A 26,794-nucleotide genomic window follows, 5' to 3' on the forward strand; every position below is an offset into this window, starting at 1 on the left:
CACCAAACAGCGTGTAGCAGCCACGAGAGTGAGGGTGAAGATGGCTGCTTGACAGAGATTTTTCTCCCCAGACACGACTCGCCCGCACAATTTGCAGTTTAATGCTGTGCTCTCTTACGTGCCAACAGCGCTCAGTTCAACCTTAGTGTTCACCATACAACTACTCATTAAAGCATCAGTCATACAGGATTTAACCTGAGTGGAGAACATTTCTTTTGAGTCATAAATAAAGTATATGAAAAGAAAACTTTTTAATAGCTCAGTTTTATCGCAGGAATGTGGAAAATGTGAGTTGACAGTGTTTCTAAATGACCTAACCTGGTTTTTGACATTTATTAAGTGCTTCAGCTTTTCCTAATTGACAGCGCTGACAGTATGGTGCTAATGTTAGTCCCACTGGGCTAAAAAGGTCAACGTTTTCCTGACAAGTTATACTTTACACCTGTGACATTTTACAGATATTACACCGAATGAAAACATAGCACAAAGTGACAGTTACGTTAGTTTGGGACCAGCTGCAGGATTCCTTCATCTGGGACTGCATTTATTAATTTTTTCTTCCCAGAATGTGAACATAACACCAAATTTCAACATTAATCTGTTAGGTGGGTAAATAAATGGCCAATATGTATCGATACAAGCTCCTACATGCAAACAACACTGTTCTCTCTTTCTGCATGCGTGTTGAAGAGAAAATCTCATAATGTGGAATTAAAGCTTTTTATTTTGACACGTTAGCAGGTTTAATGTTCTAACTGACAAAGAACTGTGTTTTTCCTGTAATTTGAACTGAGACCATTTTAGTTTTGGACTCAGTTACTTGGATGATACCAACTTTCTGCACCGGTGCATTCCAAGGAGGAAGACATTTTTCACATTCTGCTTTTAGGGATGTGGATGTACATTTTCTGTTTGGGTCAAAAATGGTATGGTATGAAAAATATATAATATTAACAAAATAATGAAAAATGGCTCTATGTTATGCAGTTTTGAAGCTTATGTGAGCCTATCTGCAAGTCAGAAAACACTTTGGCAAAAGGGAAATAATTCTAATGGTGGAAAAAACTTCTATGTGTAAAATTTATCGGTATTTTTTGTGTATTTTGATGCCAACATGTAAATTATATACTGCAAATTGGGTATGCTTTCTCTCTTTCTAAATAACAAACTATTTGTATTGCATATGATAAACACCAGGACGTAATCCTACCTTGAAAACAATGCTTAAATAAAAACATTTATTCTTTTGATTGAAGCTGTCGAGTGTGGCGTTTTTCTGGGAAGAAACATTTACAGACGGTCCCTAGCCGTTTCTGGGAAGAAACATTTACAGACGCCCCCCTCTGTCTGAATCGGATCTCTTACTTTCTGGTGACTGCACAGGTGAAAATAAGATTCATATATATATATATTTCTGCATTTTCCTCAAAGTAAAATAGAGATCCTGTTTCATAACTGATGTGTTTTTGTGAGGCTTTGCCTGCTGAGACTAAACAGTAGGGCTTATACCACCAACTGAGTGTGTTTTAGCAGCCTCTGTTATCACTTCATCTCTCCGCCCGAGATGAAAAGAAACGGCGCCTACAGATTTCTGTCTGTTTTCTCTTGCTTCGTCGTTTGCGTGTTCTTGTTCTTGTTCTGGTTCTTCGTCTTTTACTCCATGGTTCTTGCGCCGTAAAACACCGAGGAAGCCGCAAACAGCTAAGCTAAAAGTGACGCGCTGCTTTTACCCACACTGCACCGCTTTATTGACAAATCCTGCGTTCACGTGACCATCTGAAACAGGAAGTAGCAGCTGAGGGTGAGTACAGAAACACTGGAGGGATTTTGTTTTTTAAAATGTATCTTTCGTGGATAAAACTAATCCGAATCGTCTGGTTTGTGTTATTTGTGTGCTTTCTCGAAAAGTAACTCTTTGTATCTCATTGTATATGAGTCACGTTTAAGCTGCTTAAAATGCAGTTATCTTCATTAAGGAAAGCCTTAAAAAGTACATGCTTAGGGAAAATATATTTTGTCCAGTCACAACCATTTTTACGCCACACAACACAAATTGTGAAGTGAAAAAGTACAAGTCTTTTTTTTTGTTTTGCAAATAAAATAATTAAATGTGTGGAGTATAGAACCACCAGCAGACAGACCTGCAGATATTGAGGAGTGTATTCCTGCCTGCTTTGCAAATTTAGAGACTAAAACCTTTACCCTCCTTGTATATATTAACTAATTTTTGAAAGAGAATCTGAATGTCCATTTCCATATGCTGGAAGTTTAACCCAGTTTCAAGCCATTTGCAGTCACAAACAGTGACTTCAGTGTACCCCATTTCACAGTAAGACTATCTGGTATCAGAAAATGAACTATAGGTCGTTTTGACAGGTTCTGAAATAGGATGTCAGCATATTGAGCTTGTTTCCTTCAAAGACTAGGAAACTGTTGTGTCGCAATTTGGCTGACATAACTTTTATGGTGTTCTCCCATCTGTTTCTTCCTCTACTGTTGCAGAACCATATTGTAATGAGATTTCCCCTCATCTTTGTTAGCGTTTGTTTCCCAACATGGCTCACTCTGATGATCTCTCTGTTTTACATCAGCTGAGACTCAAACAGTGAAGCTTGTAACTTATCGTGACATAAAACTTTCCACTGGAAATACTGTGGATGACCGATTGGTCAAAGTCATACGTTCTGACAACTTGCAACATAAACCTGAAATATGTCGAGGCCCTGTGTGTTGTGCAAGGGAAATCAGGACAAATCTGGTTGAGAAAAAGATTTTCCATGAAATGGAACAGCATCTGTTCATTGTCAGTGTTGCACAAAAACTGGCCTGTTAAAAGATGTGTGTTCAAAACTACAAGAAAAAAAAAGATTACAAAAGGCATTTTTTAATAATTATAATTTAGAATAATTTATGTCAAACTGTAATTTTATTTTAAAACAAAAGCTAATTAGAAAAGTTGCCATTTGAAACTTAAGATCACCTCTTGGGGAAAAACATAGACATTTACCAGGAAGTATTATATTTAATTTATTAGTAACCCTCTCAGACCCAAGATTTACAAAAATGCTAAATAAAACTTTTATTGCGATAAGGTGATTAACAATAAATAATAAATTATCTCTGAAAGGCTGCGATACTTAAAGTGAACTCAGAAAATGGCATTTGTGTGTATGAGGTACAGAAAAAATGTCTGAACAAAGATTTCCTTTTTAAAACTGTAAAGTTTTATTTGTGTATTATGTTTATCCCGTTTGTTTCCTTTTTTTTGGTTTTATGTCAAAGCACCTGAGGTAAATAACTCTTGCTAAAATAAATAATTTTGTGTTTGGAAGTAGCTGAGGATTATATTAATCCCACTACTTGTATTCCAATTTCTAACAATTCATCTGCAAAACAAACAATAAATGCAGAAGTGTTCCTGCTTATACGGCTTCAGTGGCAGCAATAATGATTTTATGTGTAAATGAATAAATCATGTTGGTCAAAGACATGATTGTCAATATAGTTTTATCGCTCTTTGTTCTTAATAAGTATTGCTCCCTTTTCCTTCAGTTTAGTATTTGTAGAAATTTGTCATTGAAGTCCTGATGGCGTCTCACATCAGTGGAGCATCATTATCCTCTGAAGACCTCAAGCTGCAGTTTGCACCCTTCAGCAGCGCGTTGGAGGCAGGCTTCTGGCACCAGCTCACCCAGAAGAAGCTGAATGATTACAGACTGGACGAGAGCCCCAAGTGCATCAAAGGATACTATTATAATGGTGAGTGGGAATGTTACATCCTGGGACATTAACAAGGAAAGACTATTTATTCACTGAAACACCGAGTAAACAGTTCATCAGTTTTTGATCTGTATTAAACCTGACAGGTGACCCTGTCGGCTTGCCCACTCGTCTGACTTTAGAGTTCAGCGCCTTTGATGTGTAAGTAATACACTGTTTTTGTAGCTTTTTTTTAAACGATATGAGGTAGTTATTTTGTTGATATTGCATTTTTAATACATCAAATGCATTAATTTAAAGTGGTATCACAATGGTGAATGCATTAAATCTTGCTATTTGGCTAACAAAAATAAAAAAGGACAAAATGAGGAAATACGATGTTAGTGATATACAATTTAAATTATTTTATTTTTGAGTTTTTATTCTTGTGAACCAGTTGTATCAAGTCAATTACAATCCTCTAAATGGAAGAGATGAAAAGCTAAGCAGAATGCCAGCTTTGAAAGAAAGCTGTAAGATGATCCATTTGTACAGAGAACACATCAAACATGTGGAAGAAGGTTCTCTGATCAGGCACTACATGCAAACTCATTGTGTGAAAAAATACGAACGAACAGTGTACCTCATCTTACACACACCCTTCCCACAGTGAAACATTATCATGGCACCATCATGTTGTGGGGGTGCCTTATTTATGCACAGTCCATGAAGTGAGTCAGCAGTGATTGTAAGAAAGATGGAGGTAATTTTGAAAGGAAACCTATTAGGGACTGTAAAAGACTTGAGACTGGTGTGGATGTTCACATTCCACCTATACAATAAAACAGTGTTGATCAAAACTTGTTTATGCCACTGGTGAGCATTTTAGAAAAAAAAATCCTGGTAGAATTAAATCTTTATGTATTTCCCCTTTATTAGACTTTAAGGGCAAATTGATGCATATTTAAACTGGAGACCCCAACATTAGCAATAAAAACATAATTTATCTCTTGCATTCTACATTATTATTGCACAGATATTGTTTTTTATCAGGGAACCAAGCAGTGGCACTTGTATGGATGGAATATCTGGACTTAAAATTGTACCAAGTATTATTTGTTATATAGAAACAGTCTTGACCTTGATGAAACAATGGCTTTTCTTGAAAATGAGACTCTCTTCTTGCAGCTCCCATGAGTCGCCATCAGAATCCCAGGTCTTGTTGACACGCTTGCTGCACTTTCTCTGTTAATTTGCATTGCTACAAGATTGTAAATGTATTTATTGGTTAGCTTAGAACAGGAAGTTTATCGCCTGAGGTCCAGAACTGTCAGTTTACTTGTAGTTTAAAAATAGATTGAACAAGTGCCACATGTTCCAGTCTGCAGATGCCGGTGCTTTTCCTCTCATTCCAAGTAGCTGTGTTTCACCTTCACCTCCTTATCAGCTAAAGGAAGCCTCTTGGCTGTCATACTGGGTGATTCAAGTGTCTCCATGTGTAGTGGGACTCGACACACCTTCTACACTAGTCACATGTGGCCAAACAGATCTTCGTCCTCTGGGTTTTCATCAAGCTGCATGAGCATTTCGCACCAATAAAATGCTGTGGGGCGTTAGTAATTTATACTCTTTCAAAGTTATGAGGAGACTGACAAACAAAAGAACCAAACAAAAGTCCTTATTTGGTATAGCGGTTCAGAAAAAGGATTGAACTGCAATGCTGCCCATCCTCACCGAATCTGGGTTGTCACTTTAGGGAACAACACTCTCCTCCACTCGATTCACAACAGCGCTTCGAGTGGGAAACTGGAGATGGAGAGAAGAATAGCATGCAGGTGCTGAAGGAAAATGAGTGTTCAAATCACACATGAGAAGGCAGGAACTAATCAGACGCCTGAAACAAACCTCATTAAACACACACAGAAACACACTGACGCTCTCAGCCAATGAGTTGGGCTCACCTGTAACCCGTCAAAGCACAAATGGGGTCGAGAGAGGAGAGGAGAAAGATCCAAGAATACACACGAGGTTGAATGTGTTAACAGATTACGCGGATGGAATAATACTACACTATAACGCAAGACTGTGTTTATACTCAGTGCTCTGTCAATGTATGTTTTTCATACAAGAAAAGGGGAAAAAATGGGTTTGTTTACCTTTTGTCTTAGTTCTTGAAACATTAAAACTGTGTTTGCTCAGATCATTTTAAAGCACATAAAATATTTCAACATGAGCTATTGGTGTGCATACCTGTTTTCAACTCCTTAGAGCTTGTTCAGTTGTCATAGAGCTGGTTCATTTATCAATAATTGATTTATGACTGATTTGGAAAAGCAACAAAAGGGATAAGATATCTAAGGACACATTATAGTCGCTGTACTTCACTTTCTATCTGATAAATTTAATTTACCTAATAATTACGTGGCCACTTGGTGGCACTCAGAACAATACAATTTCTTTACCAGGTGTCAGCTGATCTGTGCTATAAAAAACAAAAACAAAAGGTCATGACAAAAGTAATTACTCCTATCTGACGCAGCAGAACACTGTGAATTACCCACTCTTGATCCCCGTACCCATGCACTCTTCAAAATGGTAACACATCAAAAGCAACACACTTACCTCAAAGGTCTGACATGACTTAATTTTCTCGAACTGAGCATAAAGTGAGAGTCCTGTATTGTTGACATGTTCTTTGCTTTCTGATCACTTTCTTTTATTTCAACAATTTAATTTAGAGATTAATCATTTCTTCTTGTTGGTAGTGATGGTCCGACTCCGGCTCGTTGTTGTCCAGCTCTTGGTATGCTGTATAACACCAACACACTCGATGCCTTTAAGGCTGCTGATAAAAAGGCTCTGCTGGAGAAAGAGGCCAAAGAGGTAAAGGGTGTCCTTAAGGAATTTTCACAAACACAAATATGCTGTCAAATGCATTCATGCGGATTTGACGTCTGTGAAACACATGTTAGAGATGATCACAAAGTTGAGCTGGGCACAGAAAAAAAAAAAAAGAAGATTGAAAAATTGTTTCCTGTGTAGATATGGGAGGCCATACAGTCTGGAGCTGCACTGAAGAACCCTTCTGTCCTCTGCAGATTCATTCTCCTGACCTTTGCAGTATGTGTTTTATAAATAACCATATACATTTTTTATTTTCATGTATCCTGTGATTTTCTTTTTTTTGTTTTTTGACATGGACATCTTTATAATTTTGATGTCCCTCTGATATCTCTTTGCAGGACCTCAAGAAATACCATTTCTACTACTGGTTCTGTTTCCCTGCACTTTGTTTCCCAGAAGGATTAAAAATTATTCAGCCGCCTGTTATCCTAGAGGAAGTTTTCTCTCCAAAACAGGTTGGCATTTTTAATTATTATTTACTGAATGAAAAATCTTAAATTTCTTATTTTAAGTTATGATGTAGCGCAAGTATTTCTCCTTTTCTAAAAAGTTAACTTTTAGGATAAATTTGTGTTCAAATTGGAAAAAAAAAATATCTCTAACAGTTCTAAATACTCTATTGTGAAATATATTTTAAGCATCTTCTTTGCAATTAGAGAATGATACCACACTCAGTGCTGAGCATGTGTTACTTGCATTTGGGAAAACCAGTGAAATTTTTCTCAGTAGTTAGGCTGACTACTGCTAGCAATGAAAGTCATAAAAAGTATTTGTCAGGATTCAAGATTTGAGATTGTATAAGTGTTTTACTGTTTCAGTATGATTTAAACTGTCAAAATTAAGCTTTTTATTTCTGTAGCTCATAGGTTTTAAAGCAGCAGTCATATTCGGTTTAGGAATTTGGTGATTCAGTTACCTCCTACTTTCCAAGTCAGACCCCAAACTTTGACAGATATCAGATTTTTTTCTGACTTTGAACTTTGATTTTCTGTTTTTAAATCAAACACACAGGTTTAAGAGCTTTTCCCCCCCCCCCACTATGTTTTGCCATTGGAAAATTACATGGTTAGGTAATATAAAAAATATTGCACAATATTAAAAAGTCATGTGATGGTGAAATTACTGATGAAAATTGTGATGATGATTTCACTTGTAGTTCTTATTGTAATCTGTGTCAGGTGTGGGCATCTACTGCAATGTGTCACACACTGGATATTACAATGTCATGCAAAATATTATCTTGTTTGAAATAAACAGATTTAGGCAACACGTTTTGCCTTCCAAAATCAAATGTGTCTATTAATAGTGCACACGGCAATTCGGCGAAGGCGATATATTTGAGGCTTAGTAGCGGGTATTTTAATGTTTATGGCATGTATTAACTTTTAAACTCACATAATATTACTTTGAATATTTTTTTAGCAGAGAAATAAGTTGCATATGAGCATGCGTCTGTATCTAACCAATCAGAGATGACAGATGTCTTTTTTAAGGAAGGGAACATGTCCCAACTCTTGTTGGTAGTTATTAATGTTTTAGCTGATAAATGGCTTGAAAATATTGAATGTTTTAATATTTATTTGCATGACAATTTCTGAACAATTAAATATGGTTGTGGCAGTTTAGGAAATCTGTTTTAATTGGGTCTTGGTGTACTTGGCAAATTGCTATCTTTTTACATATAAAAGTAAATTTAGCCAGTAATCATGCTGTATTTTGTAAAAAGCCAGATGTATCTGTTGACAACATGTAAACATTTAACTCTTGTGCTATAATTTCTCTGTCAGATCTCAGCCCTGCAGGAGGCCTATGACAGCCTGTGCATAAAGAGAGGGATCACTGCAGTACCTTTTTTCCTGATGAAATACACTGATGACGCTGTTCACATGGCTCTACTTGAGGACTGGGAGGCATTTTTTACTGATACTAAGAAGGTATTTTTGTAAAAACATTATATTATGCAAATCCAGTCATGAATTTATTTCTGAAATGTTTTCTAAGACAAATGTATAGCACTTATTTCTTATGATTAGTATTGATTTAAAGAGTTTTAAGGCATTTTGTGCGGTATTCATAGGGCCATCAAATGACATTTGAAACCGTTTTCAAAAGGGAATGTATTTTTTTTTTTTGTCATTTTATTTCTCAAAATCAGATACAGAGATGCACAGTCATCTCAGAGACTAATCACTCCTCTTTGATTTTTCCAGGTGACTGTGGGCGTCTACGATCCGTGTACGCTGTCTCAACATCCGGGCTGGCCTCTGAGAAACCTCCTGGTCCTCTTGGCCAAGCAGTGGTAAACAAAACGTTTGTGTGCGAGTCTGTGTTTGCATTTGTTCCTGCAGAGAAAAGACGAGGAAATCTTCTAAATAATGTGTGCTGAAACATTCATGGTGAAACAGTGAATTTCAACAAGTACTAGTGCATGATGAAACGTTTGATGTGCTTGACAAGATATTTCAATTAACCATGATTCCTGACTTTCACTTCTATTTATAGCACATCTTGATTGAAAAGCTGCTGGATACTCTTCAGATTTAATAAAATAGTGCAGCACAGATTTCAAGCAGAGTTGTTGTAAAAAAAAATATTTTTGATTGAACATTTTAGGAAAATGTTTAGAGGATAAAATTCTTAGCAATCCTTAGGGAAGTTGGTGCAGGTTGTTTAATTTGTGGCAGACATGTAGCACATGAGTTCTGGGTAGAGAAGGATCAAATATTTACACAAAGATCAGGGAGGAGGTAGTGCAGGTGTCCAGAGAAGTAACTGTATCTTTATATCTATTATATCACAAACAGAAACTTTGCTCTTATTATACAACTCACTGTAAGAAAGTCTGTCTGAACGTCTCAAAGTTTAAGTTGAAATTTTGAAGCAATAAGATGAATGAATTTGCAATGTATAAAACAGACTTCAAAGAACTCCTGAAACATAAAAATTAAAGGCTGCATCTACCCACTGATGTGGACTGCGAGAAAATTAATTAACAGTTTCAAAGGATCTATTTTGAAAACATGGCATGGTAGTGACTCAGGTAGCTGAGTGGATTATTCACTTAGAGCGGAGTGGGTAGTTTAAATCTCGACCTCTTGGGACTCATCTATGTTACCTGAGACTGCGTCTAATGACGGGTAAAGCACTTTGTAGAGCCACTCAAGATTAAAGGTGCTTTGTGGTGCTCTATATTAATTGAGCAACATTACTTTGTGGCATCAGTGGGACTGATATTGACAGCAGAATTAATGTTTCTCCCATTAATCTGTTTATAACATGTCATTTTCTAAAAATAATGATGCATGTTTTGGAAGGTGTTTTTTTTTTCTGTGTAAATCACAAATCATACTTTGTGCTATAGCTTCTAAAAACAGCATCAATTAAAGAAGAAAGTGTTACTTCATATATATATATATATATATATATATATATATATATATATTTTTTTTATTATTATTTTAAAACACAAACAGCTGATCACAGTTGAGGGCAAATTCTTGAAGCAATCTGCAGGTGTTGCAGTGCTGTAAAAAAAAATAGCTGTAACAAAGAGCAGTTGTTTATTGTCAAAGGACTTTGATTAGACCACTCAAAAACTTTACTTCTTTTGAGCAGAAACCTGCTGGGCCGCTGGCTTTAGCTTGAGCCATGCTGAATAATGTGCAATTGTAGAAATAATTGAACAAAATATTTTTTCAAAATATTATAACTTTGCCCAAGTGCAGAGTTATTATGCTTATTCTTCATTCTGATAATAAGTTTATTCAAGATCAAATAATTTTTGCATCATATTTCAACAGACTACATTAATTTTTTTTTTTTTCATGAGACACTTTTAACTTATTCTTATTTACTGAATCTCTCTTACAAGGACATACTATTACACTTTAACTTTTTGTGTTTTACTACCTGCAGCTGTGCAACAGAAAAATCACTCATTATCTTCAGATGTTACTGTGTTGAGGAGTACATCGGGTTCAAAAATGAGCAAACAATATGTGCAAAACATTTTTAAAGCATTGAGCATTTTGTATTTGGTTTCCCTCCTCAGTAGAATAAAAGCAGTATTTTAAAGGCTGTCCTCCTCCAGTCACAGATGTCCTTCTGAAGGTGTTGGCACCAGTTTGTGAGGCTGCTGAAATCTGTTTCACAGGTGGCCGAGATGAATTAGTTGAACCCGAATATCAGTAGTCACAGGTGGCTGACCTACAAAGGTCCCAGTAATGTTATAATGCCTGAACGTTTCCATTTCTGCTCAAGATGATTCATTTGGCCGTTCCTCTGTCAGTCATAGAGAGACCTGAGAAACATTTAAATGTGAGTCATTTTTATAACCCTGGACCAAAAACTTAGGGTGATACCAGTGTTTGTATTGGAACGAAATATTGCAGGGAAGAAAAGCAGGGTAAAGTGATATTCAGTTTGTCTGACCAAATCAGCTTAAACTCTGCTTTATTTATCTTTCTCTGCTTTATTTATCTCTTAAACACAAGAGGAAATGAGTTAAATCAAATCATAATTGCAGAGTTTAGCAACTCGAATTATAACAAACTGGTAATGGCATAAAAATCCATAAACAACAAGTAAAACTGCTGGTTTTTATGCCCAGTGTGTAGTTAATTGTCTTTTTTTTTTTTTATTGCTTGGCTTAGTTTTTTTTATCACTAAATCTTTTGTTTGAAAAAGTTTTTTATTGCTTAAAGCAGAAATTCCCATCGAGTTTAGCCTCATCATGTAAAAACCTAGTTGTAGTTTCCATGCAGTCAGAGGGAGTCATTGTTTTATCAAAACATTCCCATGCATGACTACACTGTCAAACAAAAACTATGATTAATTGTTAAGAAGTAGCCGCGATGTCTCTACTATTTGCCTGTTTGGTTTTTACTCAGCAATCCAAAACATTTTGAACCACTTCATAAAAAATAGTGCAGCGTCTGTGTTGGTTTTGCACAAATAGTGAGACAGGCAATAAGGGTTAACTTTCATTTACCTCTTTAATGAATGAGTGATGTTCTTGTGTGTGTCAGGGGCCCTAAACTGGACGTGGTGGAAGTGCTGTGTTTCAGAGACCGAACTCTGCAGGGAAACCGCTCCATCCAGCACAGTGTCCTCTTCCAAGTCAAGCTACCTGAGCTTCCCAATAACTCAGGTAATCCTGATGTATTTGCCCACCTCTATTTGTCTTCTCACATGTCTTTGCATCTTCACAAACGCACCTTTTTTTTGTTTTACGTATAATCTCTTTGCTGCTGATGCAGTTTAAGTTTTGGTTCTCATTCCTCTGAGAGACTACTCATTTCAATCTAATCTCACAAAGCGTTTCTGTTATCCTTTTGTTTGCCGAATTAGGAATGAAAACAATTTAAATGGTAATGGCGGCATTGGAAGAGGAGTTGCTCTGTGATCTGGAAAAGGTTTATGTTAGGTTTCAACGAGGCGTCTTTGTTTTCCTCACCCTTTTCCATCAGCACTTCACAGCTTTTAATTAAGTCACTGTGAATGTGTTCAAGCAACCAAAATAAATTGAACTGTTCTGAGTACGTTGGCATATTTGGTGGCGTTTTGAAAAGATAAGCCAATCCACCAGATTTTTTTTAAATATGCATGAGAATAGGCGTTGCTGTCATATAAATCATGAAATAAAGAATAAAAAAGTCACATACATTGCTCTAATTATATTCAAGAAAGCTGATTGAAGATAAAGATTAAGTAATTTCACTGCTTCCCATTTTAATTAATCTGTTTGCTTATTTTACACTACAGCACATAGCACCATAGCAACCATTGCAGTAAATAAGGAGTAATGTTGCACTAAGTATGATGAAAGGGGCTGCAGAGACCAACAAATTACCACATCATTACCTTTTAGTGTCCAACAGTTTAATAGAATAAATCAATCTTCAATGTTAAAAGTCCTAAAATGAATTTTAATGCATTATTTTCATCGATTACAAAAATTGATTGCACTATTTGGCTAAATTTGTTTTTAAAAGTGTTGCTTGTTATTATCCTAGTGTGTCTTAAAAGTGTTGGATGGGAGAAAAATCCAAAGGGAGCAATGGGACCACGGATGGTCAACCTGAGTGAATGCATGGATCCTAAAAGGTAAAACCTTTGGAAAACTGGTACTGTCTATTGCTACTGACAATGCACCAAAATCTTTTCAACACCCTCTGCATATAATATAATCTTAGGGAAAGACCTCCAGTTCATTAATATTCTTGAGTTAGGTGATATTACCATCTTTTCCCATAATAATGGACTTGATTAAACTCTTCATCAAGAGTCCCTGAGCCCACATATGTTTTTAAACGTATGTTGTCTGGATGTGTTTTTTTCTTTGGGGTTGAAAAAAATTGGGTCTGTTCTAATGATTGAAAGTAGGATATAGTGTTTAATGTGCATAAAATGCTTGTAATATTGATTCTGTTCAACTTTTCAAAGTGTTCCTCTGTGATTGGTTCATTGCAAATACCTGAATGATTTTTAATTTTGCAAATAAAGCTAATTCACAGTGGGAAGTTGAATAATTTCAGGTGTAATCATAATCTGAAGGCACTTGATTTTTTTTTTTTTTTTTTTTTTTTTTCCATTCTGCTTCCTGCAGACTTGCAGAGTCATCAGTGGACCTGAACCTTAAGCTAATGAGATGGAGGCTGGTTCCTTCTCTGGACTTGGACAAAGTGGTCAACACAAAGTGTCTCCTTCTTGGTGCTGGGACTCTGGGCTGCAATGTTGCCCGGACCCTCATGGTAAGACAGAAAGATGAAAGATTAATTGATCATTTGGCAAAAATAAAATAATCCAAATGAACATAGAGTGCACGCTCTACTTCTTTCTCTAACACTGATAGAAACACATGCTTATCAATACACTCCTTAGTCCCCATTTATTTGGTAAAACAGACAGTGAGCACAACCTTTTTGCACGTTGTAGTTTGGAATAATAATGCAACATTTTGCTGTAAGATATGAACAAGCATTGATGAAGGACTTGAGTGGCGTATATTTAATTTCTGTTTTTATTTCCACCCGACCCCCACCTCATGCAGCTAATTCATTATTTGAACTGAGCACAATCTGAAGAGAACATAATTATATTATTTGATGATTATAATTGTATAATAATTTATATTAAATCATTGAACACTGGAAGTGATTTGTCTCTTGCTGGTGATTCACATCCAATTTGTATTTTAAAAAAATCAGAATGAAAACAAATTACAGATTGCAGCTCTTCCAAATTCAAATTATTTCACATCAGCGGTTGAAAGTACACATGGATGAAAAAAGCAACCTTTCTGTACTCCAACTAGCCTTGCTGTTATTTGCTGAAAGTTTTGCTCTCTCTTGCTGAATGAACAAGAGACATTTCTCAAGTTCCCTTTAAATAGCTTCTTCTTATGACTTCACTTTAAACACCTTACTGATATTGACAGTAGTTAACTCAGACTCTTCTCCTCTCTATTGTCAACACAAACAGAGCTTGGTATGGTGCAAAATAGTTACCCAAATTCAGTTTTAATGTGGAAATGTTCTGCACGTCTAACGTTCACTGAAGCCTGACAGAAAGTCCTGTTTTCTGATGTAGTTCAAGGATGAACTGTGTGTCTCTGTCCTTCTCTAGGGCTGGGGAGTCCGACACATCACGTTTGTTGACAACGCCAAGATCTCGTACTCCAATCCGGTTCGACAGCCACTGTATGAGTTCGAAGACTGCCTCGGAGGAGGGAAATCAAAAGCTACAGCAGCTGTTGACCGCCTTACTAAAATCTTTCCGGGTGTGGTGAGTCAAACAGTAATGTCTGGGTTATGTCCTACTATACAAGGTCAGCGTTTGTAAAATCTTTAAACAAATGGAAATATTTGTCATCTCCTAATTTTAGTAATTATACGTCTTTTTTTTAGCCTCGTTCTACAAAAGGCTCTGTTGCGTAGAGCAAATTATTGGATAGTGTAGTAATTTAAATTCCTCCCTTATTGAACGGTCATATCTAAAGTGTCCAAAATGAGGAGAAAATGAGAAGCCGTTTTATCTGCATATTAATGGACCAGTTTCATTACTTTAGTAATTAATGACTGGCTCCACTGAGGGAGAGATTTTGGTTGGATTAGCAAATGAAAAGGCAGCCAATAACTCAAAGACTGGCTCAGATTGGGTGCGATAGAGCTCACTCATTATTAAGCCTCTTGGAATTGCGTGGACCGTGTGCATATTTATCATTTTTAATTATCTCTGTACACCTGTGTGCATTTCACAAGTTTTGCTGATTGTAAACTGTTCCTAATGAGGCAGCTAATGCCCCATTGTCTGTTATTATGTAATATATATTATCTGGCCTCAGAAATGTTCTTGTGTGTTCTTCTGACACGTGGCTGAAATAATTTAATGCATATGAGCCATAAACACCACATGTAGGTCAGTTACCTAACATTAGCTGTATTTTTTCTGATAATAGATACTCTGATTATTAAGCTGTTTAGATACGAATGTTGTCTTTATCTTAATTTTGTGAATTCAGACTCAATGTTTTAAGTAAAATCATCTTTGAGTTTTTAATCTTCTCAAATTTGAATGTCTCGTCATCCGTCTACAGATTGTCTGAAATTATGCTGAACTCTGGCCTGCAGCTCGTTTGTATTGCAGTCACGACTGTCACGATTGTTTTTGCCGGTAATGAGATACAGTGGTCTGAGATAATAATGTCACCTGTGATGTGGTTTGTAAAATGCACACGCAAGCAGGTGTCGCCCCATCATGTCTATTTCCAAGCCTTTGTCTCTGTCCTTTTTTTAATTTTCTTTTTTTCCTCTACCTCTGGGCAAAAGAATAGGAAGGACAGAACTCTGCCTGTTTGCAGGCACAGCAGCTGAATCCATGTGTTCCCTTTTTATTAAGGGTTTCTTCTTTCCTTTTCGTTTTTTTTTTTTTTTCCATCGGGTTGTTTTTCTACAACTACGGGAGCATCAGGTGCTGAAGGCACAGAACTCCAGTAATTGAAGTGAGAAAATCTGGATCAGAAAAGGTCTTGGTGTCGAAGGGAGCAGCAGGTTTTATATTTTGACTATGGTGAAAAAATGTCGGGATAGCTGGTGGAGTTGCCAGTATTTTGTGGTTTGGTTGATGGAGAAATCCTGTAATATTCAGTCATCATAAAGTCTTCGCTATAAGCGTTTTCCACACTGGAATTTCATTTTCATTTTCTATCTTGCCTGCAAGCTGGCGATATTTATTGGGGTTATTGGAATGTGATTACTATCTGTACAGTGTGAACTCACCACCTGACTGCTTAGCAACACTTGCGTCACAGTTAAATGTAAATGTAACACTTTGTTAGCAGCTCCTACTCTTGAAGTGTGCTAAGAGAAGCCTGGAAAATCTACTGATTCAGTAAAAGCTGCTCTTCTTATTAAAATATCTCACCTCATCCTTGCCCTTTTCTGTTTTTCATTTGAAATTACTCTTGACATTTCCAATTCTTTCATGGTGACGAATCCAGACGTAGTAGTTCAGAGTTCGGAATGAACAAGCAGCGACTTGGCTTTTCTCTCTGGGATTTTATTTCCAGTCAAAACTGTTGACTTGTACAAGACAACCTAACAGTCAATGATGTGTCTTTTTTCTAAACATTTTGGAGAAATGAGTGAGCAAGAAAAAATAGATAACAAGGCTTATTTAACTCACAATTTTCAGAAGTGGCTAAAAATCCTCAAAAAAATCAATTTTTTGTTTAGAGGTTGAAATGTTTTAGGTGTTTATTTGAATAAATCACAAATATAGAATAAACAATTTGAAGCATTGCTCCTGGTTGCAGCAACACAGTGGATTGCCTATCGTCACGTCTAAAATAACAAAAATATGTGGAATATAACGCGGTTAAAAAACAATAAATGGTTTTATGAATATTTTAGTGTGCCTTAGGTTTTTTGTCATAATAATTCTTACTTTGTTTGATAAACCATGTAATCAAAAGCTAAAACGGTTTCCTGTGTCCTTGCGGTTGTCAAAAATATAGCTTTGTGTGTAATAAAAAGAAAACATTTTCAGCAATCAAAAAAGAATAAGTGGGGCTAAATTGACCAACTTTGTTTGACTTTTGGCAGGAACTTCTTTTAACTTTTAGTTTCAATCAAACTATAAAAAAAAGCCAAAGCCTCAGAAGACGTCTGAAAAACAGACTCAGGGATAATTGCAGTGAAAGGGTTCACTGGGGGCTGAAAGTACAGCAGTAGGTGGTACTATTGAAGCTTTATGGAGTGCTCTAATTTGCCAAACTACTCGCACTGACGTTTCCACATGAAAAAATTAACTCTAAAAGGTAGCTGTTGAGTGGAGGCCATTATTCCTACATTTCTTGGTTTTTCTTTTTACAATTGAAGTCAGATGTTTACATTCAGTCTTATTTGGTGTCAATGCCATTTGGGCTTGTAGTGATTTAGTTGAGATGCTTTTGTCCCCAGGTGGATTGATTATACAACGAAAAACTACAGTGACGATGAAAAAGAATTAGATACATGTTTGATTTAATTTATTGTGGTTTTCTTTTAATCTTTATACAGAACCTGATTTTTAAACGGTTTGCAAACTTCATAGCAAACATGATCAATAAACAACACGCAAACAGGATTGCATCAGCAAAATAACAGGTGCCTTCAAGAAAATCAGAACGTGCAAAACTGGGAGGAGGAGATGCAAATGTATTAACTTACCATCTATAATGCAATTTATTAAGGCGGAACCACATTGTGAGTGCTGTTTTGGCGTTTGTAACTAGCGTGTTTGAAAAATGGGTGCAAAAATATTTGCGGCCACTGTGGCAAGAAGGAGGCGTCGCTACAACAATAGAAGACATTGCTTGTGAAATATTTGGAAGATTTAAGAAATATTAAACAATGATATTAAATTGAAAGATGAGAAATATCACTCAGAAATGCCAATTTTGGCAGGATTATCAAATAATCCCAGCACACAGTTGAAGGCTTTGGGTTCGGATAAGAGTCCGTTTCTTGGTTGCCTTATTGTTGGTCAGTTGAATTATAAACCTGAGTCCGCTGTGGATGGTGATGCTGGTGTTCTCAAGTTTATGAGAAACTTGAACCTCTGTGGTTCCTGGATTGTTCCTAAGCCCCCTGATGGTGGCTTAGGGTTAGGGTTAAAAATCCATTTTCTTTGGGTTTTAGCCTTAGTTAATAGGAGCTTTACGTTTTATGGACTAAAACTTAAATTTTACTCCATAGACTAACTTTTCTTTACTTTATTATTTCATTGCAATGTATCCCTTTTAAAATATTATTGTTTTATGTTTTCATCATTTAAAGCACTTGTTACTGAAACATGCCATAGAAATAAAACTTCCTTCCCTTGCCTTGCTTTGCCAAAGACAGGACTAGCATTTACACGCAGACATGCTATAAGGAGTCTTCACTTCATCTTGTATGTCCAAACCTAACAAGGCCACTAATTATTATTTCACTGCTCATTTCCACAGACCAGTCACTCTCTAATGTTGGCTATCACGTACTTGGCCTCTGTTTATACACGCAGTCATTTCATCCAAGGCTTAATAAGGTTGCCTCCGCTTTCATTTCCTCTTTCAGAGTGCCGAGGGCTACAATATGAGCATCCCAATGCCTGGCCACCCAGTGAATTTCTCTCAGGCTACGCTTTCCCAGGCCCAGAAAGATGTGGTGCAGCTGGAGAAGCTCATTTCAGAACACGATGTGGTGTTTTTGCTCATGGACACAAGGGAGAGCCGCTGGCTGCCCACTGTTATAGCTGCCAGCAAGAGAAAGGTAAGAAAGGAACAGTACAGCATGTGAAATGAACTCACACCAGTGGCTTCGGGTTGAAGTTCAGGAGCAATTAAAGTTCACTTTCATTTTACATACGCACAATGACTGACATAATGACATGCAGCGTCAAAGTGGACACCTGCAGTGGAGCACACTGAGCAAATTATCATAATGCTTTGTGAGGCTTTTTGGCCACTTTTAACTCATTAGTGCGTATTGTACATTTGATGGGTGGCTCTCTTCCACCACCGTTGTCACAGGAAACAGCTGTTTACAGCACAAAGGTCTGACGAAGGGTTTTCCATATTACACAGTATAGAAAGCCTTTTACTATAAGAATTTACAATGGCTGTATGTCAGCAATGGCTCTTAAAATATAAAACACCACTTGTTGTGAACATGCTATGAAAAATACATGTGAACGCCTGTGTGAATTACCTTGGATTGACAATAAACCTATTCTAATTTGTGCGAAATGCAACGTTGTAATTTCCTGGTTTGGTTGCAGCATTTCTATAATCAAGTTACGCAGTAATTAATCAGGGTTTGTGACCATTACTTGCAGTATATAGATAGAGATCTTAGAAGAACAAAGGAAATTGTTGCAGTGACAGTCATTATTTTGCTTTTATTTACTTAACACCGAAGTGTGACTCTTACTATTATTTACTATTACTGCTATTATTATTATTTACTATCATAAATCAGTTCTATTGAGCATACAGCCAGGAACTTGTGTTGCTCCTCCTATTTTGCTGCGCAGTGAAGTGTTTACTTTGCTGATTAGTTTTTTTTTAATGGATGGCTCAGCTGAGCAGTCACTGGGTCTTTTGTGAGATGAGGCTGCTTTTTTAAATCAGCTCTTGATATTAGAGGAGTGCACATTATGAAGCATTGCTTATGTTAACTAAGTTGACTAATATGCTACTTTTCTCTAGTGTTTGTGTTTTAGATGACACTAAAAACCAGATTATTGTAGTCAAAATTGGAGAGCACAGAAACGGAAAGCATTCATGCAATGATAAATTCATGAAGTTAACAGACTGAGTTGAAGTTAGAGAAGTAAACTAATGAGGTGAAGAAGAGTCCTGAGTCACTGATTCCATGCACACCACCATCCATTTATTATTTTTGTTATTATTTGGAAGTAAGCAAAGCTTTAGAGTTGACAGAGCTGACTTTCTTAAACTTAGAGACCACTATATCAAAGAGTTGTTTTGGTTGCCTTCAATTTTTAATTTGTGCGGGTTTAAACTAAAATATCTGCAGATTGAAAATGACTAAATAGAAAAATTTATTTCAATATCTTTTTACACAATTGATCTGTTTTTTTTTTTTTTCTTACTGCAAAGCTTTGGCCAAGACATTATGAACTGTCATAACACCGGAGTGAAAACAAAAGGACATTTAAAATGTGAAGGCTGCAGATCGGTGGGCAGTCATAGTAGAAATAAAGGATGTCCTCTGTCAGCTGCATTGTTCTGATGAATAAAGGATCTGATTTTCGCCACGCACCACAGATTAGAGCAGAAATTGGAATTTGTTTCCTAATATTAAATAAATATATTAGAAGCATTACCTAGAAATTATGCAAAACCAAAGGCCATGTCATGCATTGATTTATGTTGACTCTGTTTGGCTGCCCTTATCACTCCTCCTAGGAATCATCTGTTAGTCATCAGATGTTTTTTTTTATTTTTTATTATTATGCCTGTACAGAACTTGATTGTGCTTATTTGTCCTCAGAGATTCAACCAAGTACATCCATCTTCAAATCAAATGAGGCACTGAATTTTCACACAAGCCAGAAATAACATATGTATATAAGTCATCAATAACTTTTTTTTTACCAACTTGGACAATATATGTCAAAGAAAAAGTAACACAACTAATCCTTTTTTCAAATGCTTCCCTGACTTTCACAAGGTTTTCAATAGATAAGAAACAAGCTTTTTTTAATCTATTTTTTCAAATTCTAATACACGGTATTTGTGTAAAATGTTCTTGTGTTTAATGAAAAAAAGACTTCTGAATAACCACATCATCATCTTTCTCTCCTCAGCTCGTGGTGAATGCTGCTTTGGGCTTCGACACGTTCGTTGTAATGCGGCATGGTCTAAAGAAACCTCCCGTCAGTCAAAGTGTTCCCACGGCTACGGACTCCTCTACTTCCTGTTCCTCTGCTTCCTCATCATCTTCCACTCCGGCCGGAGCTGCACCCGGTGTCCCAGGATCCTCTCTGTTCTCCAACATCCCAGGGCACAAGTTGGGCTGCTACTTCTGCAATGATGTTGTCGCTCCAGGAGACGTGAGAAAAGCTCTTAACATCCATACAACCACCTCATAAAACACATTCTGCAGCAGTGCACACGGTGTCTTGGAAAACTGGTCACACCTCTTGGATCTTTTCCCATGTTGTCATGTAATAACCACAAACTTCAATGTATTCAGTTAGAGTTTTATGCGATAGACCAACACAACCAAAATGGCATATAGGCCAAACAGTATTGCTGATATTGTTTGGTTTACATGCTTCATCCTGAATATGCAAACAGCATCACTGCAGCATCAACTGGCGGTGGTTTTCTTGGACCACCACCAGGAGAGGTGGTCAGGTTTTATAGCAAGATGACATAATTCCAGGGAAAATCCAGAAGAAAGCCTTTTAGAAGCTGCATAAAGCTTAAAACTTGGATGGAGGTTTGTCTTCCAGCAGGACATTAACCCTAAACAAACAGCCAGAGCTCTGGTGAAATGATTTCGATCAAAGTGCATTCATGTGTTATAAGTAACACAATTGCAGTCGTTCTGATAACTCTTTGTATTCCAGCAGCAACATACTTAGGAGAATTATTTATAATTATTTATTTTTACAACTCTATTATAAATCTGCGGGGTTCAGAAAAGACAGACTGAATATTTTTAAACCAAACTGATCCAGTCCAGTAACTAGTTTCAGTGCTGATTATTTTTCGCAGTTTCTACATAAGAGTTTCTTTTTGCCCATCTAATTGTTTCCGCTTGCTTTAAAGAAAAATCACACATTTATTACGAACGTTTTGGCATAACGTGGACCTAACTCAACTTATACACTTCAGAAAAATCTTACTTTTTCCATCACCCACATCCTGCTTTTGTCCTCTGACAGCCTTTATTTTTCACCCTTTTGTCTTTTTTTTTACCCTCCCTCATTACCTTTTCACGTGAGTATTGTTTGAGCTGCGTTCATCAGTTATGAAAGGTCAAAGCCATTTTCTAGAAACCTGCTTTATTCTGCCTCGACTTCTACGAATACCGCCCCCCAATCACAGATTATAGTAATATTATCATCAGAATTAGAGCCAACAGGCTGCTTTCACTGAAATTTACATGTAGAAGAGTTTCAGTTTTGGGGAATGAATAGGGAAAAAAATGTTAATAATGTATTGCTGATACAAGTCGCTTTTGTTTTGTAGACTTCTGGCTGTTATTACAAATATCTCATTACAGTGACACCGATCAGCCTTCATAAGGAAATGAAACGAGCCTCTGGACTCTAACAAGTTTTCCTTTCCATCTGTTGCTGATCAACAGCGTTTATAGCACAATTACTATTTGATAAAGTGCAATTTTTGCAGACACTAATGGCTCATCTTTCCGTCTATTGACTGGAGAGATGACCCTGCAGTCAATGAGAGGGACAAGCTAATGGTGCCGCTTATAAAAACACGGTTGCATCAATAAAAGCCTACTGAGATGGAAATGCAACAGCGCCTGCCAATGCGTCTCAACAGCTTGTGATCCTGAATTTGCCCTCGGTACTTTCAGACATGAGCGTCATGCAAAGGCGATTTTCTTCTACTTAAAAGCCATTTCCACTGGTGCTGTTATTTCACTGAATGTGTCAGGCTTTATTTAAAATGATTGAGTTAGTGTTTTCGTTCTCTGTTTTTTGTGAATAGTCGACCAGGGATCGGACCTTGGATCAGCAGTGCACCGTCAGCAGACCAGGCCTTGCCATGATCGCTGGAGCTTTGGCTGTGGAGCTGATGGTGTCCATCCTGCAGCACAGTGAAGGGTACGTGTCCCCAACATTATTCTGAGTGACTTGGTCACTTAGTTCTCTAATGGAAATATTTTTGTTAAAAAAATGACCTTTAGCATCAGCCGATACGCAAAACAGATGATCAGTAAATTCTAGAATTTAAATTATTACAAGATTATCTCTATTTAGTTATACATTCATATGACCTTATATGTGTTTTCTGAACTAAAAATACATATCAAATCATAATAGTGTTGGTTTACAGATAGAAAAAAATGGTTAATGCAGTTAAAGCGCTGTACACTATGCCACTTTCACCTAGTTGCACTTTCTAATGTGCACACATTTACACACTGATACACAGATTGGTGACTTCGGATTAAGTCTTTTTCTCAGGGGCAGATCAACATGTGACAGGGAGAAACTAAACTCCAGTCAAAAATCTTCTGATTGCAAAAAGTCAACTCTCCCCACTGAGCTGCAGTCGCCCCATGGCAGTGCTCATTTTTAATGCTTTGATAAAACAAAAAACTTCTCAGAATTTGACTTGCTGTTCGTGGTTAGAGCCAATCAGCTTTGTGTGTTTCAGGTTCTCGTGCCCTCATTTGTGTAAATCAGAAATAAATCTGTTGCGGTTCAGATTTAGACTTCAAAGAAGAATAAACATTGGCTCATAATGTTCATCAGGTTACATTTATTTTTGGGTTATTTGATTTTGTTTAAGGCTTTGTGTAAATATCTCTCAAGTCTTTGTAAATGAAATGATCAATATATTTATGTTTCTTATGGTTTTTATCTTATATCAAAGTCTGCCCTGCTGTATACAGTGATGGACCGAAACAGTTTATGCTGCAGCTTTGTGATACAGAAAATCTACAGCATCCAAAGCTTCTCCTTAGTAAGCCATTAAACCTGCTTTGTAGTGCAGGTCAATGATGTCCTGATATGCTGTCATCAAGCGGTCGATCACCCTCTCACTGAGCTGTCCTTTGGGAAGCTCCCAGATGGCTACTCTTGTTTCTATTCATGAAGCAAATCAGTAATTTCACTTGAGGGTTTTCATCCCATTCTTCCCATTTGAGGGATGCATTTTTCTTCCATCTTCTCACTAAACACCATGATACAGAGAAATAAGAATCTGTTCTTTTGCTTCTAATATCCTTTACATCTGAATGTGAGGTGAATGACGCACTTTTCAAGGAATTGCACAGATTACTGCCCGAGGAAGCAGCCCTTAGCACCAGCAGCCGTTTGAATTTGAAGTGAACTTTGATGACGTTGTCTTATTGATGGAGGAGCGCTACAGTTGATGTTTTACTGCGCTGCAGTCATTTTGTGTCACTACTGTTTTACATTTTTTGCCCCCTTTTGACACCAAGGTTCAGTGAACTCTTAAGTTCTCTTTGTGATCTGTGGTTGCTTGATATTTTCTGCACCTAGTTCGTCGTTTTTGCAAAACGTTGAAGGAGATGCTTTCCTGCCTATCGAGTGTGTAGTCATGTGCACTGGTGTGTCTCTGTAAAAGAATAGAGTTGTGCAAGTGTGTGTTTGTGCTAAAGAGGCCACTTGCTGGGCCTGAGGGGATGGCTATTTTATCTTAGAGTGTTTTGAAATACAGTATGCAGTTATGCAGCTGCTCTTTCCTTCTAGAATGAAAAGCTTCAAGAGCAAAGACCAGAATGAGTTTTCTTGTGCTGTCTTTGCTGTTAGGGGTGTCTTGCTTCAGTCTTCCCAATAAGATCTACTTCTTTTAAGTTGGCACTCAATGCATGTTCTTTTTGTTGCGTTTTAACCCGCTCATTTTGTGCTTTTATCCCCAGAAGTCCCCAATAGCGCATATTTATTTCTCAGTTCCGAGACGCACATAATTGGCACGTAGGTATTCAAGCAGTTTGACAGACACTGACTTTGTAAAACCACTGTCAACTCAGTGTGAAATGTGAAATGTTGATAATTGTTGTTCGCATGAAGAAAAGTTTTTTTTCAAACTGGTTAGGTTTACTCGTAGTCATGGAGCTCATACAAAAGCTCAAGTGTTCCTTCTGTCTGCATTTGAGATCTGAAAGCACAAATAAGCTCAGTGTCTTTTTGTGCTCATGCCAAGTTTGAATTATGTGTTGCTTTGTATTTGGCCAACATCTCAGAAGTGCAAAAAGCTACCATGGAAAAGCATGTCGGGCTGAAAGAGGAACACCCATACAGTTAAAACCAGATGTTTACATAAATTGACTGAAAAGAAACATAACCTTACTTTTAGGTTTTTTTCTTGCATTTTTCAAAGTTTACGTACAGTTTACATAGGAGAATTTCTTTTTAGTCCACACAATGCTCTTCTTTTATGATCCCTTCTATTTTTTGAAGTACACCAGTTCCTATCAAAGCAAAAAAAAAAAAAAAAGAAACCCACAATATTGATTTGAAATCTCATTCTTCACAGCTCCTTCTCCATGGGTGTGGCTTGGATCTTCCCCAATCAGCCCGGCCAGATTTGTATATATTTGGAGATGCTGAGTGTTTTTTAGAACCCCCTTTGGGGTGGTACAAGCCAAACTCTGGGTATTGCTCACAAGTCGTATGATTGTCAGCATATAGCATTGTTGATTTACTTCAACAGCAGCATCTCAACCACCACTTTAGATCTGCAACTAGACCGTAAGTGTTGGATTATATCAGTTGTGGTGGAAGGATGCCTACATAGTCAACTGGACACAGAACGCATTCACGACACGCAGACGCTTCCCCCACGTTGTTCCTGCCCACGTTCACGCCCACTTAGTGAGGAACACAAGGCCAATGGAAACACACCCATCTTGGCTAGAACTGGACCTGATATTAACCGGCTAGAGACTTGACAATGAAGAAGGGGCTCTGAGGTGATGTTCTTAGGCTTGTAAGCTTCAAGCACTTCAAGTTTACTTTCTTCAAAATGTATCTCTTTTTACTGCAGCGCATTTCCAAACGGTAATCAAGCTTTCTTTCTATGTTGCTTTCTGAGTAAAAGCTTCTTCCTTGCTGAGTGGGCTTCCAGTGTGGGTTTTTTGTCACTTTGCAGACTGACACTCTTTTAAAGGCTTCTGACGGCATCTTGACAATCTGTTTTTGCTTTTGTTCTGGATTTTGATTTGCACATCTTGAAATTGCACCTAAAGATCAACCAGACTTGTGGAGGCTCACATTTCTCTTCTTGATTTTTTTTTTTTTTGCTGATTTCTCATGTCACACAAGGAAGCAGTGTGTTTGTGGTGTTGCCTTAAGATACAGCCATGAGTGGGCCTCCATTTAACTAAAACTCTGTGAATTAACCAATCAAATGCTTAATGGCGTCATCATCTGAGACTTACCAAATTTTTAAAAAGTTAACTTAGTGTATGTAAATTTCTGATTTTGATGAACATAAGCAAAGCCTGGCATTTAGCAAAATTTGTTAGTAATATTTTATGTTAACAGTGACATTTTTATACAGTGTATGTAAACATCTGGTTTCAATTGTGTGTGTACTTTTTTAATTTATGTTCTGATGGATTGTTCAAAATCAAATATTTCAGCCAAAAACTAATATTTTATATCCCTTTCTGGTGGCTGGGAGCAGTAGGGGGCCCCGCTGCATTGCGACAAGGTCACTGGGCAACATGATTTAAAAAAAAAAAAAAAATCAAAAACAACAAACAGGTAATGGATTATATAGGGCACCCTGCTTGCAGCTTATAGCTCATCTTCATGGACGACTGACACACAGACGTTTGCTTTGCCTTTTCAAAAGTTCAGTTTTATTTAGAAGTTTGTAAATATGAAAACACAAATGTTTGGTCACTGGATCTGACTTTCTTTGTAAAACAAACAAAAAAACAAACATAACTCTGAAAGCAGTTGTTTGAAAATTGTCTCAAAGATCTGTTACAAATAATACTGTTTTTTATTTATTTCTTTGAAATCCCTTCACTTAAAAGTGTATTGCTTTACTTTTGAACTGTCATTTAAATATTTGAAGTTGAATTTGAATGGATTAAGCTCACGATTTAGACAATGGTTTTGTGAAATCAACGATGCATTCAGTATTCTTCTATGTTTTCATAATTTTCTTCCACAGCCATTGGAGTTTCTGAGCTCAATGATTTTCTGTTACTCAGAGTTTATTGAGTGTTTTTAAGCTTTATTTCAGGGAAAGTTTAAGATTTATGAAAACACATAAGCTTACTGAGGGTATTTTCTATTTTTAGGGGCTATGCAGTGGCCAGCAGCAGTGACGACAGAATGAACGAGCCTCCCACGTCTCTCGGTCTTGTGCCTCATCAGGTTAGAGACGCACAAACCCACTCACACTCATCCACTTTGTTACTAAGAGAGAGCTCTACTTTGAACAGGATGGACACATGTA

At 37.0% G+C, this 26,794-nt stretch overlaps 1 protein-coding gene across 3 annotated transcripts in view; it reads left to right on the plus strand.

The window, feature by feature from the left end:
- Positions 1–1,300: 1,300 nt before the first annotated feature.
- The window catches only part of atg7 (ATG7 autophagy related 7 homolog (S. cerevisiae)), a 40,326-nt gene continuing 14,832 nt past the window's right edge, over positions 1,301–26,794 (plus strand). Inside the window, exons 1-16 of one of the 3 annotated variants that reach the window (XM_015055279.1) lie at positions 1,301–1,383; positions 3,553–3,759; positions 3,867–3,921; positions 6,465–6,582; positions 6,742–6,819; positions 6,942–7,058; positions 8,391–8,537; positions 8,814–8,902; positions 11,631–11,752; positions 12,618–12,708; positions 13,211–13,355; positions 14,230–14,388; positions 18,201–18,395; positions 20,458–20,703; positions 22,337–22,452; positions 26,637–26,712. In XM_015055279.1, the coding sequence (XP_014910765.1) occupies positions 3,588–3,759; positions 3,867–3,921; positions 6,465–6,582; positions 6,742–6,819; positions 6,942–7,058; positions 8,391–8,537; positions 8,814–8,902; positions 11,631–11,752; positions 12,618–12,708; positions 13,211–13,355; positions 14,230–14,388; positions 18,201–18,395; positions 20,458–20,703; positions 22,337–22,452; positions 26,637–26,712 (1,926 nt within the window). In that variant the 5' untranslated portion in view covers positions 1,301–1,383; positions 3,553–3,587. Of the gene's footprint in view, positions 1,802–3,552; positions 3,760–3,866; positions 3,922–6,464; positions 6,583–6,741; positions 6,820–6,941; positions 7,059–8,390; positions 8,538–8,813; positions 8,903–11,630; positions 11,753–12,617; positions 12,709–13,210; positions 13,356–14,229; positions 14,389–18,200; positions 18,396–20,457; positions 20,704–22,336; positions 22,453–26,636; positions 26,713–26,794 lie in introns of all 3 variants that reach the window. The other 2 variants (XM_015055278.1, XM_015055280.1) reach the window with 2 other exon arrangements.

The sequence above is a fragment of the Poecilia latipinna genome, unplaced genomic scaffold (assembly GCF_001443285.1).
Source record: "Poecilia latipinna isolate Pla-1442-1.1 unplaced genomic scaffold, P_latipinna-1.0 Scaffold1307, whole genome shotgun sequence".
NCBI classification, from domain to species: domain Eukaryota; kingdom Metazoa; phylum Chordata; class Actinopteri; order Cyprinodontiformes; family Poeciliidae; genus Poecilia; species Poecilia latipinna.